Source organism: Mus caroli, unplaced genomic scaffold, assembly GCF_978045245.1.
Source record: "Mus caroli unplaced genomic scaffold, Mus_caroli_1 scaffold_20, whole genome shotgun sequence".
NCBI lineage: Eukaryota > Metazoa > Chordata > Mammalia > Rodentia > Muridae > Mus > Mus caroli.
The window spans coordinates 40304657-40323511 of record NW_028227275.1 but is presented as its reverse complement, the minus strand read 5'-3'; the positions used below and the strand labels follow the sequence as shown (position 1 = coordinate 40323511).

Genomic DNA, 18855 nt, shown 5'->3' with positions numbered 1-18855 from the left:
CAGGTGTGGTGGTATATGTCTTTAATCCCAGCATTCAGAAGACAAAACTATGCAGATCTAGGAGTTCAAGATCAATTTACAAAGCAAGTTCCTGAACAGCCAACCTTAGGCAGGGAAAACAGAAAGATAGTGATAATGTAATAGAACAGGGGTGGGGCATATTCTAGCCCTAGCAAGCTGCAGAACTCAATAGCTTTGGCCATGTGGTTCTGGCTTTAGGGTAAAGAATAGAAGGGACAATTGATGTTAATTAGAGCTAAGATATTAGTGGCAATTAAGAAGAGTCCAGCATCACTGAGGTAAAATCTTATGGAAAATGTTTTCTGAGAGCACAAAGAATCTGTGTTCCAGAGGTAGCCAGGTTTGTACCTCATACTGCAGCTGAATGTGTAAGAATCTCTCCAAAGTCATACTGATGTTGAAAGCATGAAGGGTCACGGAGAGCAACTGAGGCTTGGTACTGTGAGAGGCCATGGAAGGCCATTGAGGAAGATTCATTCTCAGTTGCAGTTGATGGCCCAGAACTAAAGGGGTCATGTAAGGAAGCAGAGGCTTAGTGCCACGAACAGAGCCTATAAGAAGCTATTGGTGAAGCAAAGTTGCACCAGAGGACCCCATGCCAGTATCACGGGATGACCATGAAGAACAGCAGCAGCAGGGGAATGGAGTCAACCGGAGGCCCACGGCAGCTCAATCACATTGAACTTACTGTATCCTACTTTAGCTACTATTAGTTGGGGATTGTTTAAATTGCACAGGCATTTGTGTCATTTGTTTCTGTGATGGTTTATTGCTTGTATTCTCTCGATAGAAAGGGGTCTGCTCTTTGATGCTGGGTTTCAAAGACTAATGCAGTGTCTGGCGTTCATTGCTCATAAACGTTTCCATGCCTGTTGGTAGTGTTACTCACCTTACCAGATGAGGATACATGGATATTCATACATGCTCACTACACTGAGATAATAACTGGTGAGTGACATGTGTCTATCTCTGTCATTGGTGAGGAAGAAGTTTCAGCAAATAAAGAAGCTTGCTGCCAGCCTGAGAACACACATGATAGAAAAGAGAATGGACTCCTGCAGATCGCCATCAACCTCAACGTGAGCACCTGTGCGTACAACACACACACACACACACACACACACACACACACACACACACACACACACACACACGCACACTCACTCAAAAGATATAATATAAATGCATAAGTAATACATAAAAAGGAAATGATAATTACCCTTGTTGAACTCTGGGAAACATACCTCTGTCATCAACCTGGCCCTGAATGTAACTCCAAGTTTCCCTCTAAAAGGTCTTACTGGATTTAGCCAAGAACACTTAAGTATCTGTCCTGGCTGGTTTTGAGCAAACTCGACACAAACTAGAGTTATCAGAAAGGAAGGAGCCTCAGTTGAGGAAATGCTTCCATGAGATCCAGCTGTAAGGCACTTTCTCAATCAGTGATGAATGGGGGAGGGCCCAGCCCATTGTGGGCGGGGCCAGCCCTGAGCTGGTGGTCCTGGCAGGCTGAGCAAGCCAGGGTAGCAAACCAGGAAGCAGCGCCTCTCCATGGCCTCTGCCTCCTGCCTCCAGGATTCTGCCCTGTTTGAGTCCCTGTCCTGACTTCCATCTGTGGCGAACAGTACTGTGAAAGTCAAATAAACCCTTTCCTTTCCAACCCACTTTTTGGTCACAGCAAATGAAACCCTAACTAAGAGAGTATCACTTGTTATTTTATAGATTTTTAAATTCTGCGTTTCTTGTTTCTGCCCATCCTCTAAAGGCTGAAATGTGGATAAAAGTTACATAATTCTGACAACTGGGAGGAGAGTTAGTGTGCTTGATCCAAGGGTCAGGCTTCTTATTGGTACTATGGTGCTTCATGGATCAGAACACGTATCAGCAGCACAGCCCACACTCAAGAAGCTTGACAAGCCTGTGAAGGAAATAAATGCACATGTCAAAAAAGTGTTTGCCTTGGTTTCAAGTGCATAGGTCCGAGAAACAGTACTTTAGTGTTGACGTTGTCTTGAAAATAAGATTCGTGCATCCCAAAGAAAGAGCCTGGCATTCTAGTACACCATCGATCACATCAGTACAGAGCAGGCAATGCAAAAGCAGCCATGCATATCTGCAGCACATCCTTCACGCTCCACACTGTATGCCACACCTCAACCAGACAATGAAGACATCACAAGACAATATCTTCCTTGATGACAATTCAGGAAATCTAGTGAGCCCTGGCTCTCTGGAGCTGGCAATTTTTAAAGGTCTCTACTGTTGTTTTACTAAAATTAAAAAAAAAAATCATTTTTTTCTGGATCTTACCATCCTTTGTTGGGATCCAGGATAAATGTTTTGAATCATAGACACGGGCAGCATGCAGTTTTCCATCTTACAACGAGTGTCCACAGTTTCTGATTGGCATGTCAGGTTTCCTTTGTGACTTGCCCCGGCTCTTGCTTTGCTCCTTCTGTCCTTCGTTCCAGAACCTGCCTGCCATTGGTTGCAAGCCAGAATCATTGCAAGTGGGCCACTGCCTGTGTTTTCAAACAGCCATCAGATGGTTGTTGTATCGCATTGATGCTCTGTGCCCCGGAAGCTGTGCCAAGCTTTGCTTTCCAAGCACCACAGCTGGACCACGTGTGTTCTACTCCCTGGGAATCACCTCCCAAACAACTCTGTCAGTTTTATCTGCAAATCCTGTCTCCCATGGACTCTAACTTATCCCACGTCCACATGAATTTAGCAGCTTTCCATCACTCTAACAAAATACCCAAGGGAATCAAACCTCTTACGTCATATCTAAGAGGAAGAAGGGAGGAAATCCGAGTCCCACAATGCACTCTGAACTCACTCATGTTGATCTAAATACTCCTCTGCAGGCCCAGCCTCCTACTGGTTGACTTTGGGACCAAGCCTATAATGCATGGGCCCTTGGGAGGCATTTAAAATCCAGTCTTTTCCGGACTCCCCACACATCCTTGCTGCTGGGGAAGCAAGCAGAACTGTCAAAGTATTAGAAGATTTCCAAAGACCTAAATCGTAGTGTTCAGAGTGATTAATTAAAGCCCCCACCAAAAAAATTCTTGCATAAGTTCAGAGTGTTTCAGAATGTAACCCAATAGAAATGATCAAGGACGGGAGCCACAAATACAAGTGACAGTCCCATGTAAATTTCTTAGCAGTCACATTATCAAAAATAAATTTCACCTTTGTGTTTTTGAATTAACCAAATATAACCAAAATAGTGTCTCTTCACAATGAAACCTAGCTTAAAATATTATTAGATAGAAATGTAAAATTCTTTTGTTTTGAATGGTAACATTCACCTGAGAAATGTGGCCTTTGTGAATGATGGCAACACAAATATGTCAACACAAGAAAAATTACAAAGTGTACCTGTCTCATTTGGGAACAATAATCTTGAACCAGTTATATTTAACAATAAATATAGTGATAATCTAAACAAATATAATTTTGAACCATTTATATATTACAATATAGTTATAATCTAAACATAAATATAACTATGAAAAAAATTTTACATATCAAATAAAATAAAACTTTGCATATACAGATAGCATGTTGACTTAGCTTAAGAATATGGATAACACTTTATTTCAACCTTGAGAATTGCTATATAACCATGATGATACCAGTTCACCTAAATGTAAAACTCTTAACAACTTAGTTCCTGAATGGACTGCTTTATGTAGCCAAAAATAAAACAGCATTATGAGAAAAATTTAGTGGCTTCAAAATAAATTCTATAAAATAGCAAACATATATTAAGTAATAAGAAAGAATATACACATAGCAACAAGCTGACTTAAAGTGTTCTGAAATATATTGACATAGCAGTCTAGACTCAGTGTTTCTGTACAGAACTGGTCTAAAAGGATGCAAACTGAAGGAGAGCATATTAAAATCTAAACCTACAACTCTGCAATAGTTAATCTATAATATTAAAGATGTTTATATGCAGTTGTGATGGCCATGCTTGGCCAAGGGAGTGGCACTTTTAGAAGGTGTGGTTCTGTTGGAGTAAGTGTGGCCTTGTTGGAGTAGGAGTGTCACTGTGAGTGTAGATTTTAAGACCCTCATCCTTAGAGGCCAGTATTCTGTTAGCAAGTCAGTAAGTAACATCCCTTCCTGGTTTCTACAGCAGCTCCTGCTTCCAGACCTGCTTGAGTTCTAGTCCTGACTTCATTTGGTGATGAACAGCAATGTGGTCATATAAACTGAATAAACCCTTTCTTCCCTAACTTGCTTCTAGGTCATGATATTTTGTACAGGAATACAAACCCTGACTATGACAATTATCATTAAAGTATTCTGAAACACTTTCTATGGCACTGAATATGTTAAGAGAAGTAAAATGAAACTAGGTATGTCTTGTGATCTAAACTATTGTTTTTTTAAGTTATTCTTAACTCTCAAAGTCTTCCAAAAATTAAGTGCAGACATCATTGAAAGCTAAGAACATCCACAATACCATTCTTAATCTTCTCATATTTGAATCCTGCTGAATTAATCTTTTGGTGTATGTTTCTGTCTCTAGGTCTTGTGGGGACATATTAGAATAAGAAAACAGTACAGCTGAACTTTTTATTATTACAAATCCCCAGATATAGCCTAAATTATATGCCCCCTGGGAGCAAAGGAAATCATTCAAAGAGTATGTTAAAGTGCAGTTTATTTTTCCAGCATTGTAAATCTCTCGAGATAATTAAAGTTATTTTAAGTATATTTCTCAAAGGTTTTTTTTTTATTCTACTCAGAAAGTAGATAATTTACAGTCTATTTTTTGTTCCCTTGCTTTGGCCATAGAAACAATATAGACCTAACCTCTAGCTGTATAATCAGCCCAGTGAAAAGCTATGCAGGACATCTTTGGATCTAGAATTCTCTGTTCTAGACCTTTGTTTATGGAGTCAATCATATAGACATGCTCTCTGGAGCTCTGTGAGGACTTAAAGATGAATTTCTAAAATGCTTAAATTAAATAGGAGAGTGTATGTTAGTGCTTTTAAAACCCAAGGTTGATTGTTAATATGTGGAAAGACAAGCTTAGCAAATGAAGTCTGAGTATTTATAAGATTAAAATACTTTCTAAAAGTATGCTGAGTTTAGGAGAGGGACGCTGGTATGTTGTCTTCGCTTTCATCGTTAAGAAGCAGATCTTGAGCCAGAGCAACAATTTGCTTCTGAATTTGGTGACACCTTAAACTAAGTTTCTGTATTACCACACAGAGCAAGAACAACCCTCATAGAAATCAACACTATCTTTATTTGCTGCATTATAGTCTAGTGATAACAAAAGTCTGACAGCAGTTAATCCATTTCTTATATCATAGAACATTTTCCACACAACTAACACAAGTTTTGTCTCAACTGCGATAAGTCAAATTGATTCAATTTAATTAAGAAGCATTTATGCAGTGTCCAACTGTGCATAGCACTGTATGAGACATATAAAAGAATGAGAAGATATAATCTATGTTCCTATAGAGCTACCATCTAGATAGGAAAGATTATCCATGCATATAAGAATAACAACCATGAAAAATCACAGAAAATATACAAATGCTACGCTGAGAATACAGATACAAGATTCTAAGGAATACAGTTAGGAGAGTGACTGGGACTAGGTGCCAATCTGGACAAGGTAATTGGAAGAACCGAGTCAGGAATTGGCAAGAGAACAGTATGATCATTCCATGGCCAAGAGAAGATTAAAGAGAAGAAGTGGGTCAAAGGGCAACAAAACTCAGCATGTGAACTGCAGGGAATTGAGTTTGGCTTAGCTCTGGAAAAGGATGCTGTGAGTTAGAAGATATTACTAAATTCACAGCACAAGACGAGGAGGGCACTGAGTGCTACCGTTCAGTCAGCTCAAACTTTAGATAAACATGCTTAAACATGGCTATAAGCTAAAGCTTCAACTAAAGGCCTAATCTCAACAACAACAAAAAAAAAAAAAAAAGCAAAAACAACAGTCTAAATTCAGGAAAGATTACCATTGAGGTTTCAACTAGGAGACTCTGACTGGACAGCACTCATTTATGCTTTTTTCTTCTCCTAAACTCATAAAGGTACAGTTTGTCTAAGAATTGCATGCCTCCTCATGGTGATAAACTGTTGTTAAGTCAGCAATAGAGGGAATATCAAATTACATGTCACATTTCTCCTGAAAAGCCTCTTTATTTTCATACTGAATCCAGCTGCAGATACAAAAGTGCCGATATAAGGATTGGGTTCATGGGTAGCAAGACTAAATAAATAAATAAATAAATAAATAAATAAATAAAAGAGGCGACAGAGAAAATATATTTTCTCTGAAAAAAGTGGGCCAATTCTCTTAAAATTTGTATTTTATGAATGTGACATTTATATAGGTGAGAACCGAGTCAACTCTACCATCCTAATGACTTAGTAAAAAAAACAGTGCACATGAAACAGTAAGTGAATGAATGATCACAACGAAAGCTTCATGCAGATAGTTTCAAATTTAGATGGCAAAGGATGTTGTAATAGCTCTCCTCCCAGTTAAGAAACTAGACCAGTGTGTAAGAAAAAGTCCATATGAGGAAATGTTGAATTTTTAAAAATATCCTGTCATTTTTACCCAGTAATTTGTATCACTACATCACACCCACATTTAAACTCCATTTGTTTGAGAACATGTCAGGGAAGAGAGAGAGAGAGACAGAGAGAGAGACAGAGAGAGAGAGACACAGAGAGAGAGAGACAGAGAGAGAGAGACAGAGAGAGAGAGAGAATCAGAATCTTGAAAAATCCATAATATGGTGAGGTTCTTCTTGCTCAAAGAGGGCTGATGATTCCTTGACAGATGGTCATGACTGCGGCCATGATGGTGCATTGGTGGTAGAGCATAGAGCAGCAGTTCACTGCCCCTCGCTCTGTCCATACAAAGACGGAAGTGAAGAGTACTTCTGGGCACCTCCTGGACATTTGATAAAATTACTGGCCACCAGCAGCTGCAGCTGTTTAAAACAAGAGAGAGAGAGAGAAAGAGAGATGAAGAAGGGGAAATGAAAATTTAGCTTTTGGTTCACATAATGGTTCTAAATGAGGTACTTCAATATCTGTTATCTTCCCAATTTGTTCCACTTTACAACAATATTTGGAATTTTATAGTTGAACTATCTCTATGCCATTTTACAAAGTGCTCACAAACTCTAGAGACTGCTTGTTTGGTAATACTGTTTGTGTAATTAATACAGAAACACATCGTTTTCAGATGAAAGAGTTCCTTTTTGTCATTAGATCCTCAGTAGGCATGTTCTGAGTAGCTGCAAACATTATGGGAACTGGATAATTATCATATTATACTTTATACCATTATTTTAAGCAATAAATATAACAGTAAATCTTAACTAGAATTTGTGTCATAGAAATCAATACTTTCCACTCACAATGTAAGACACTAACTGGTAATATTAAGTTCCATAGAAGCTATCAGGATGCTTCTAATCCCTCATGTCTTGCAAAAACTAATCAATGCTCATCAATCCCCTTAGGCAGACCGTGTCCCAGTAGGTAAACACTGTCCAAGTAATTGTGTGGATTAAGCAGAATCATTATGAAGAAAAATAAACTCACTGCTCTCTTGACATAGGAGACAATATTTGCCTAGACGATGAAGGTAAGTACACCAGATTGAACAAACAAAACCTTTGGGTGGAAGTATGAATGCCTGCTATGAAGGAGAGGTCAGAAGCACCAGTGATTTTGGAAAGAGGAAAACCAATAGGTAAACAAGAAACTTGTCAGTTTGACCAAACAGAAATCCTAAACCATTGGAGGAAAATATATGTGAGAAGCAACAGAATTTACACAGAAAAATCTCCAAAGATACTAGAGTTGTCAGGAGATAGGGATGGGGGTTCAGCTATCTAAGAGGCAATTAGAATAAGGCTGAGCAGGAATACATTGATACTTGGCAGTGATTCTAGGACTTTAGAGACTGAAACCAGAGGATCTTGAGTTCAAGACTCAAGATCAGTCTTGAGATACATTAGAAGTCGGAGACCAGTCTGAGACCTAAGACTTTATCTTAGAAAATAAACAAAACAAAAAGGCAATCAGAGCCTCAGATCAATTCCTTCCTTGGCACCACTGGGTAACTAACTTCCTGTACTGGCAGAAGTTTGATGGGCTTTTTTTTTTCCCGGGAAAAGGTTAAAAACAAAAAAATTAAATAAATAAAAAGGTGTTTAATATCTAGAAAACTACTGAGTACCAGAGTAAAGGCATGAAGCATACGTGATTTATAAGCTGAAAGTTGAGACCCATGTCCTTGTCCCCACCCCTTTGCTAGGCAAACCTGTTCTGTAGGCTGAAGTTTGACCCTGACTTTTCTAGGACATGGAATGTGCCTGGGAAGAAAACCTTAAAGATACTAAGATGGGGTTCCTGAAGGTCTTTCCCCACACCCCTTAATATACTCAGATTTACAAACTTGCTTTCTCTCTAGGATGCCCAGAGCCACAGATAAGCCGAGGATAGGTCAAAATGCTAACTAATGTGGGACGAAGACAAAGCAGCTCTGAGAAAGGATACCATGAAACTCATGAAGCTTCAAAAAGAGGAGTTACTACTTTCATGAAGAAAAGACAAGATGCTGTTGCCTTCGAGAGCAGGATGCCATTTAGACAATAAGGTTGTTTGGCAAAAGTCAAATTATGATAGCAGAAATGAAAATACCAAAAGAAAATTGGGAAATTAAATCTATGGAAACAATAATTGTTAAAGCAAAACAAACAAAAACCAGACAAACAAAAAACAGACTATAATGAACAAAATAAGAATTTAAAGAACTGGTCCAAGATGTCAGATATTAAGAATCCCACAAGTAGCAAATGGATGAAAAGAAGTCACTGACAAGGAATTCCAGAATTCCATGCATTTAAAGAACCTGAGTTTCCAGAGTAGAAAGGCCCACTGATAAGAGCACAAACAACAGAGATATGATTGGAGGAGTAGGAGACATTTAGATATTAGATTGGTGAAACATAAAAAAAGTATTAATCTTGAGAAAATTAGTATATGCAAAAATCACATCTCAACCCAAATAAGTACATATGGGCAGAGAGTGCTTAGCGAGTAGATATGAAAGAGCCAAATCCTTCTTCCCACTGTAATCAATGATTAATTGATGATATAAAGAAGCAGTCAAGAAACAATAAAAAAAAAATTCAGTTTGAAGTTTATTACCTTAAGAACCAAGTAAGAGAGCTAAAATTGTGCCTTGCTGCAGTTGGGTGTGGGATGCTGAGAATGGGACACAGCTGTTTAGAATAGGGACGAGGTGCTGTTTGTTGAAAAGGAATTCACAACAGTGAACATTTCTGCTGCAGTGCTCCTACGTAGCTTTGGTTAGGAGAAGACTAGTGCATGAAATGAACATCACTGTCGTGGCTCATGTCAGCTCTTCATCATTGATGCTACATTTCTGCATGCTTGAAGAAAACAATTACTTTTAAAACGTTGAGTTTAAAGGGGACAGAAAAGCAAATGTCTTGAGTCATGCTCTTTGGGAGCATCTGGCACCTTTCCCCTTTGCTTAAACTTCCGGGCCCTCCTCAGTGCATTCTGTATACGGTGGGGAAGCTAAGCAAGCCTACGTTCTGGGACAAGCCCTCGAAGGCTGCAATCACCCACTCTACTCTTGCCCAGATCCAGCGACTGGTTCCAAGGAAAATAGTATGACCCTAGTGGCCTCAGTCTAAAATGAGATGATCCCATGGAATTTCAAGGAAAGAAATCCCCTTGTTTCCATGAAGCTATTCAAATTCACAGCTCAGTTCTCCTAGGAGTTATAGTCTGTGGGTGAGGTCTTGGAAGTGGATCAAATACTACCTTGGTACCAGTCAGCTGCAGTGGAAGCAGCCTGTTCTTGTTTGGTTCATTCCGAACTGGGCATCATGCTGAGCACATTATAAGTGCAGGATCTAAAGTACCATCTGGGGCTCAGGATTCAGCCATGATCCCAGCTACTGAAGAGGATGAAGCAGGATAGCGATTTCAAGGCCACTCAGGCTGCACAGTGTAAGACACCAGAGTTTTAAGACAACAGCCTGAGAGACTTAGACCTTATCTCGAAATTTCACTAAAAATCATCAACAAAAACAACAACAAAAACAAAACAAAAAATGGTTTTCATATTTAAGAAAAGATACATGGAATTTCAGTGTACCCAGTGACTTGCTCAACACAAACAAGTTTTAACCTTCAGCTTGGCAAAAACAACAACAGCAAAACAGTTCTGAAGCCATAGAGGACCTAGTTCATGTGATTTACTAAATGTCTCTTTTTAAAAATTAAATTGATTTAAGTTGAATATTTTTGAAGTTACTTACATGAGGTTTAAGTTCTCCTATCAAGAAATAATTTTAAGGTTAGGAATGAAGTCATAAATAAAGCTAGGAACATTAGAAAAAAATTTTTCACTGAGGTTATTTGGTATCTTTGTGCTTTCATTGGGATGGTGGTAGAGGTAGTAGTGGTAGATCAAGACTCATCACTACGTTTGCTAATATAGGTGGCCTTTATTGTCATATCTGTAGGGTATCAGGTGTAGCCCCACCCTTATTGACGCAGAAAACCTAGTTGTAATATTGTGGAATAGTGTCAGTAAATAAAAATGCATATATGCCCAGTAAATTTGCAATTTATTTTTCTTACAAGTCACTGCACATGGCACATCTGTAAATGCAGATGCTGAGCAGTTGGAAGGTCAACTATATTTTAAACACTGAAGAGGTTTTAAAACCAGTATAGCCCAGCTGCTAACGTACAGAGGTAATCCTAGCTCTTTTTTTTTTTTTTTTTTTTTTTTTTTGTAGTCCAAAGCCAGAAGATTTTAAGTTTAAGGAAATCCCTAGTGATAAACTGCATATAAGGCCAGCCTGGGAATCACAATGACAGCCCAGACCAAAATACTCAAATAAAAAGAGAGCGGAGGATAAAGCTTTTTAATACAGCAATGGGTTGACCATGGGCTCAATCCTCAGTGTAAGAAAATAATCAAAGTGAAAGGCAATGGGGTAGAACAGACTTCTGACAGCAAAGACAGTGACTTCAGAAGAGGATTCTGTTGGTAATCTTCCAATTTTCCCATGCATAAAACTAGTCAGGATGAGCCCTAATGCAATTGCTATTTGTATGCTACTAGGGGAAAACATTCATAGTTTTCTGTCAGTTGTTAAGATCGCCTTTCGTCTACATTATTGAAATTTTCCATCCTTTTTTTATCCACTCCCATGGAAAAGAAATCAATGCCTCAGATAGATGCTTGGGAAGATCTGAGACAATGGATGGAAGGAAGCGTGGGATGACCTCCCGAGGGCAATGATGCCTGGCCATCGAATGCCTCATGGGGAGAGCAAGAGTGTACTGTTAGGAACACAAAACCGCCAAACAAAACCACATCTCCAACCTGCTCGAGCCGCTGCCATTTTCTTGTTTCGCATTTTGTTCTCCAAAGCTTGCTACACAATAAAAAGGAGAGAAGAATACATTCAGATTTCTTCTACTTGACATTGGTAAGTATGTTTATATATATATATATATATATATATATATATATAATTTAAATATTATATATATATATAATATTTAAATAAATTATATTATACCTGTTTCATCTTCTTTTTGAGATCCAGATTTGCTGCTTTCTGGCCCTTGGCAGTAGCATTGAGATAATAGATGGTCAGGCTAAAATTTAAAAATAAAATAGGATAAAATAAAATTTACATCATTTATTAGTTTCCCATGATTCTCCTTAAGATTATATTAAACAATAACAGCCTGAAAATGGACATAAGGTACTTTCTATTCAAAAGGTGATATCATGCAAGTAAGACTTGAGGTCCAGAGAAGTAAAGAGGTATGCCTAGAACCCAGATCTCAGTATTCCCAATTACTTAGGAGGGGGGCTGAAGCAAGAGAATTTCATGTTCACTGGTTAGGCTACATTGCAAGTTCAAGGCCAGTTTAGGAAACTTAGTGGAATCTTGGGGATACAGTAATAGTTGTTCAGGATAAACAAAGCCACCAGTTCAATCCCCCAGTACCATTGATATAAAGTATAGTTAAAATTATACAATGAATAAGACGAAGCCAGAAAGTCAGTCCAAAGGCTTTTGATCTGCCACCTAGTATGACATCCACCATTCCAGAAGAGCTAACATTAGCATCTTGGACATGTATTATTGTCAATTTAAATTCTAATCACATCTACCTTCTGAACAATGGCAATGGCAACAATAAAAATGACAAGTCTGGGCTGGAGAGATGGCTCAGTAGTTTGGAGCACTGGTTGCTCTTCCAGAGGTTCTGAGCTCACTTCCAGCAACCATGTGGTGGCTCACAACACAAAAGTTTGGAATGCCCAAAATACAATTCACAGACCACAAAAAGCTCAAGAAGAAGGAAGACCACAGTGTGGCTGCTTTGGTCCTTCTTAGAATGGGGAACAAAATACTCACAGGAGGAAATACGGAGAAAAAGTGTATGGAGTAGAGACTTAAGAAAAGGCCATCCAGAGACTGCCCCACCTGGGGACCCATCCTATATACAATCACCAAACCCAGACACTATTGTGGATGCCAAGAAGTGCTTGCTGACAGGAGTCTAATATAGCTGTCTCCTGAGAGGCTCTGCCAGTCCCTGACAAATGCAGAGGTGGATTCTTGTAGCCAACCATTGGACTGAGCTCAGGGTCCCCAATGGAGGAGTTAGAGAAAGAATTGATTGAGTTGAAGGGGTTTGCAGCTCAATAGGAAGAACAACAATATCAACCAACCAGACAGTGACAATGTACTCACATATATAAAATAAACATTTTCAAAGAAAAAAGGAAAAAATGGCAAGTCTGCTAAAGTCTAGGCAATGTGTTGAATACTGTGAACATCTATGTTCGGCTTTCAGCCTTTACAACTGAGAATACAATCCTCAAGGGCATAACTTTATTAACATGATTTTTCTCCCATTAACATGATTTTTGCATTTTCCCTCCTTCATAAAGAAACTGTTTAACTGACGAATAATTTTGGATTTTAAATGACGTTTATAATTCTAGAAAGAACAAATTCCAGCTCAACAATTCTGGCAAAATAAATATCCTCATCTTCTCTTAGGGCAAAATAAAGCAGCAAAGGGCATTGCAATAAAAAAAATGAAAGATGGCTGCTACTGGCCTCCCTGCAAATAACTGGAGATTGAACACATTTTTCTGCCCACCCACATGCCAGAGAATATCCTTTATGAGCCATCTGGTGCTAGCAGCATAATTACTGACATGGTTTAGTTGGGTTTATTTCTTATGTGGTTAGCTAGAGCCTGCCTGAAATTACATACATGAAAACATCTGGGGCATTGGACAGCATGAAATTGTGTGTGTGTGTGTGTGTGTGTGTGTGTGTGTGTGTGTGTGTGTGTGTAGAATATGAATATGAAAGCTTCTGGATATAGGAGAATGTAAGTCTCACGTTCAGAAATCACTTTCAGAAATCAAGTTCTGTGATTCCCTGAAGATCTTAAATGAGTGTGTCTCACATTTACTTCCTTGCCTCACATTGACTGCCAGCACCTACAGAAAACTAACTTAAATGTTATGTGAACACTGAAAACCATCCAAGTGGATTTAATATAATCTACTGGGAAATTCAAAATGTTTGTAACGTTCTCTAATTAACGGTAATAAAAATCTAATCCAATTGTAGGAGCCTCTTAAAGGAGAACACAAGACCATGAGATTTGGGGGGGGGGAATCAGTAATAAGCTGCAATTTGGATTTTAAGTCAGCAACTTACAGGGAAATTCAACCCCTTCGAGGACATCTTTTTAACCCTTTTATGCTGCTGCCTTTCCTCTCTGTCAAAGACGGTGAAACTGTGGCTCACACATCAGATTCAGTACCATAGACTCAGATTCAGTACCATAGACTCAGATTCAGTACCATAGACTGCTTTAGTTCTTGAACCTAGAATGCTTTTTACATGTCATGATCGTTTCTTTAATCTGGACTATACTATTTACTCCTTTATCTTTCAGAGTATGCCCTGAGTCTGCCAGATATGCCAGTTTTTTGCCATTGGGCTATAAGTGTCCCAGGAGAGCTACAGATGAGGTTCAACAGATGTGTAGCCCACAGTGCTTTGTTATAGTATCAACAGTTTCTTAACAGCCTTGGATCATTCCTAACAAGTGACTTTTCCTAGTCCCATTGATTCCAGAAATAACTGAACCCAGAGAGAAAGAGGAGTCTTTGTTGCACTGATCAACCTCTTCATTTGGAAGCAGAGCATCCACCTGTTAATAACAATGTAACCAGTACAGCGTCTTCTTAAGTTTATTGAGGTAAAATTTAGTCACTACAGGACACCTGAAACAATGTAAATTCCTGGAGTAGATTAGTGCAGCTTTAGGGAGAGGAGTTCTAATAGTGTTGCCCTTTTGTTTAAAAACAAGTCTCCTAATAAACTACAAAGAGAGTAGCAAACGCTGCCTTTTTGTTGTGTGTCTCTCTGTGTTAGACAAGATTCCATCTATACTACTAAAAAGACTTGCGAATGAACCAAAGGCCACAGGATCCTTATTAACATGCTCTCTGGCACTACATGCTCAAGAAATTGTGGAGAAGAAAATCAATTCAAGGGCCACCTGGTGATTGATGCTTCTAACAGGTATAACTCAAAGATCAAGTCTCAGATTCATAATAAGGTTCTATGATGTGCAACAGTAATCTTTGTTACTGTTGAATTAGTCCCGAGTTATTCTCTCTCCCATCTGGAAAGGGTGAGGGTATAAAGCTGAGGACACTGGATTTATTAAAATGAGTGTACCTATGACCCACTTTACCATGATAGTATGTGTCTCATTTAGGAACGAGCATGCTGGGCCTATAAGCTACTTTGTTAATTTATAAAAATGAAGATGGACCTTGCTCCTACCTCTTTCTGTGACTATAGCCATGACAATGACCAACAGGAATGGTCACAATAACTAGGTTAGCATCAAGCTTGTTCATAACAATCTAATTGGCGTTTCAGCCCTAATTTTTGTTCCTTTCACTTTTAAGCCAGTCCAACACAACATCAGCATTGTAAACACAGCTTCCCTAGACATAGTTTCATGCTTCTTGCCCTTGGCCTAAAGCAGAGGCAATCCCAGACTTTCTCCTTAAGAGGGGCTGGCAAGTGAAATGGGGAATGTCTGACTTGGTTCTTCAAGAGCAAGCATATGCTGCTGAGGTCCAAAGTCCAAAGCCAGTGGAAGAAAGATAGAAACGGAATTCTTTTGCCAACTTTTTTTGTAAACCACTCTGACTTTGCAGGGATAGACGAGAGAAACTGGGAGATTCTCTGCTCCTCTGATACTGTCCCTATGAATGCATAGTTACTGACAGCCCTCCTTTAAAAAAATAACTGAGTAGTTTCTAATGCTCCTTGGGCCTTTAACCCTAAAATATAGCCTAGCGGGTCCCCAGGGGCAATATTAACACAGAGCCTCATCATTTCTGTACTCACACCATCTGCTTTATGGAACAAGAGGTAGAGGCTGTGCTGGGAAGGGAAGCTCAGCATGCTGATTAGACTTATCATTAGCATTTATGTTTCCCTGGCATTAGCTGTTTACTGATCATGATTTTGGTTCCTTGGGAACAAATCTTATCATCTTAGGGAGGCAGAGACAGATGCAGATGGCTGTGAATCCCATGCAGCAGGAACAGAAGATGGTTTGAGCAGTTTAGTGCCCACCCTCACGTAGTCAGCAAGGAGTTTGGTTAGGTTTCCTCACAACACTTTGGGGAGAAGAGAAGACTCGAATGGAGCCTGAGATCAAACACATACACCATCACCAGAATGACAGCAATGACAAGGCCAGGGTTAGAAAGCTGCCTCAGGATCTTCGCCATCCAGCTTGGGAAGTCATGTTCCAGGGTCTCACCGATGACTTCAAACATCCTGTTTTTACCACTGGTGGTGGGAGTGGGTGCAGGGTTGAATTTAAAACAAAGGTAAAAACATGGTTACAATATGATAACAAAATATTTCTCCAACATTGCATAGTTTCTCTTTGAGTTAAGAATCTGATATTCAGCAACACATCTAATACTTCAGACTACGTGTTGTTAACCAAGGAATGTAATATGAACAGGCTCATCCCAATGCACACATGAAGGCAAAGCACTTAGGAAAATTATTCATAGCTTCAGAAGAATTTTTAATATTGTACCTCTAAAATTTGATTGAGTGGTATTTTATATGTGGCAAATAAATCACTCCCGAGCCAACTGCTCTAGGAGGAAGCTCTGGCTGAACTCTGTATGCAATACATTCAATTTTAATTGGCTTTGAAAATGAACACAAGAAATAGACTACTGGAATAAAATGTACAAATAATCTAAATATCTCATTTTACACAAGGGCTTCTACTCAATGCCCTTCAGACCTTGTGTATCAGAAATCTAAATAGGGTAGCTACCCTCCTGAAGGAGAAGCCTTTCCAACTCGGGTCTCGGCTGCTGGACAGCTCCCAGCATAAACCAGCTAAGGATTTAGGTTACAGGAACATCAGTTCCTATAAACTGGGAAACTGCGTGCAGAATATTTTAATTCACAGTAGAATGTCTAGAATTGATGGACTGTTCATTGTGCCAAGTTACTCCCTTTGAATATGTATACTGATCCTGCTATAAAACATTATAACGCACAGAAAAGTCAAGTAGATCTATTTTAGTTTAAAAGTTAGTATAGTGTTTTATATATTTACTTTTGTTTTTTAATCTTTTAATTTAGACAAAATTGATATGCCCCACAATCCCCAGATCACATGGAGTTAATTCCTGAGCTACAAATTAAAACAAATACTGTCTTTTCGACAAGCATAGTGTGACAAGTAGTTATGAGACTATGGAATTTAGAATTTTCTTTCACAAAGGACGGGTAAAAGCTGACACATAACATCTAACCATAAGTGACGAATGGTGGCAGTAGCTTCAAGCGCTCTGCTCACTGTTAAAGCTCCATATAAGCTCAGATCTATTGTCTGATCTCAGATTGCTGATCTCTGCACAGGTCCATTGAGCTGTTCGTTTAGGCCCTTGAGAGTATGCACAGTATATACTTGTTAAGTGTTTCTAGACATTTTATATTATATAGGATGATTGTTTAATGGCAAGAAAAAATATTACTGCAATATAAGGAGAAGGGCAGGGAAACTCGAACTATAAACTGTTCAGAATTAATGCAGGTGTGAGGAAGGTAGCCGACTGGAAGAGGCATGACTGAACAATTAGAAGTATTTTCTTCATATTGTTATCAAAGAACTGATTTTGAAATTACCCAACAGTTTCAATTAATTCTACTTAATTACTTTTTAATCAATTTTCTAGAAAACTTGATAGAAGGCAACTGGAAAATTGCTTCGCTGGATAGGTAACTGGCCTATAGACATCTTAACTGAAAACATACCAGTAACTTGAGGGTAACTGGATAGTTCAAATCTGAAGACAAAATTCTAGTTTCATATAAACCTCCTTTAAATTCACTGTTGCTCATTTGCTGCCCAACCGGGGACCAGATGTGGTCTAGGAACTTATCCGCAGCAGGAGGAAAATTCTCATCTCCCAGTTTCTAAGGCTGACAAATCACAGAATATGTGTTTCCTGGTCTCATTCTAGAGCAGAGCGCCTTTCTGATCCTTGGAGTGAGGTGGGGATAGGGTAGGAATGGGGTGCCATGGGGTGAGTTAAACATTGGTTTGCTCCAAAAGAAGCTGGCAGAAAAACCAACTGGAATTGAACTTTCTGATGCTCCACTGAAAACATGCAAAGCTCCCTGATTTCAAAATACGGATATTGATAATGTCATTGCACCTAAATTTACCAATCAGAAAGTTATGGTAAAAATCACACACTGGGCTATTGTTGCAATCTTTTGTTTCGCAGTAAAACTCAGTGTAAGTTGGTATCGCTGAGCAATCCAGGAAGCCAGATAGAATGTAGCTTAAGAGGATAAACTGTACACTCAAGTACAACATCACAGGGGTAAGTTTCAGTTAATGGAAGATTACTCCAGGGCTTCTGCTTTGAATCTTGCTCTTACTTAGATTAATAGCTTGGCTTCAAGACTGCAATCTCTTCTTTAGTCTCCAGATGTCACTGTCTGCATTATTTATTTCATGCCTACTTGCCAACCGATATGTGAGCATATGTATGCTTCCACATGCACACACAAGTGTACATGGTGCTTATCAATGTCAATTTCTCCAAATCTGATAGACACCAGCTAGTTCTGAACTATTTTCTGACTTAGTTCTCATTTAGCATCAATTCTCTTTTCCAGTAAAACAATAACTCTGGCAATTATTAGTATGAAAATGTGCCCCTTTTGTACTTAGTCTCAGGCAGCAAACCTCCTTCTGTTAAAGACCGTCTTTAGTTAAATCTCCTGGGTGTGACAGCACAAAGGGAAAATTTTATTTGATCAGACCATTTTGGGTCCGACAGTCTCAAGGCTTCCTGCCTTCACCTTCTCTTCATCAGATGCATGCCAACCAAAAAGAACATGTGGAGATAAGTGGGGGACCCACAGTAGGTTTATGAGTGGCTTTTAGGGAATGAAACCTCATCCTCAAAATCCCAGAAACTCTGCGTTTTGATGTTTGCCATAGAAAACTACAGAAAAGCTAGCTTTGACTTGAGTCAAAGTACTTGCCTGAATCTTGATTACTTACTAGAGTGACATGTGGGTAGAATATGGATGCGAAACTAAGGAGCGTACAAATTTTCAGTTGGTGGAGGCTTTTTGGATCACA

General features: G+C 39.0%; 1 protein-coding gene across 1 annotated transcript in view; it reads right to left on the bottom strand.

The window, feature by feature from the left end:
• Positions 1–6990: 6990 nt before the first annotated feature.
• Tmc1 (transmembrane channel like 1) overlaps positions 6991–18855 on the bottom strand; it is a 120331-nt gene continuing 108466 nt past the window's right edge. Inside the window, exons 16-19 of the mRNA XM_021152462.1 lie at positions 15888–16013; positions 11670–11748; positions 11471–11522; positions 6991–7013 (exon numbers count right to left, since the gene is read on the bottom strand). Coding sequence (XP_021008121.1) covers positions 6991–7013; positions 11471–11522; positions 11670–11748; positions 15888–16013 — 280 coding nt within the window. The remainder of the gene's footprint in view (positions 7014–11470; positions 11523–11669; positions 11749–15887; positions 16014–18855) is intronic.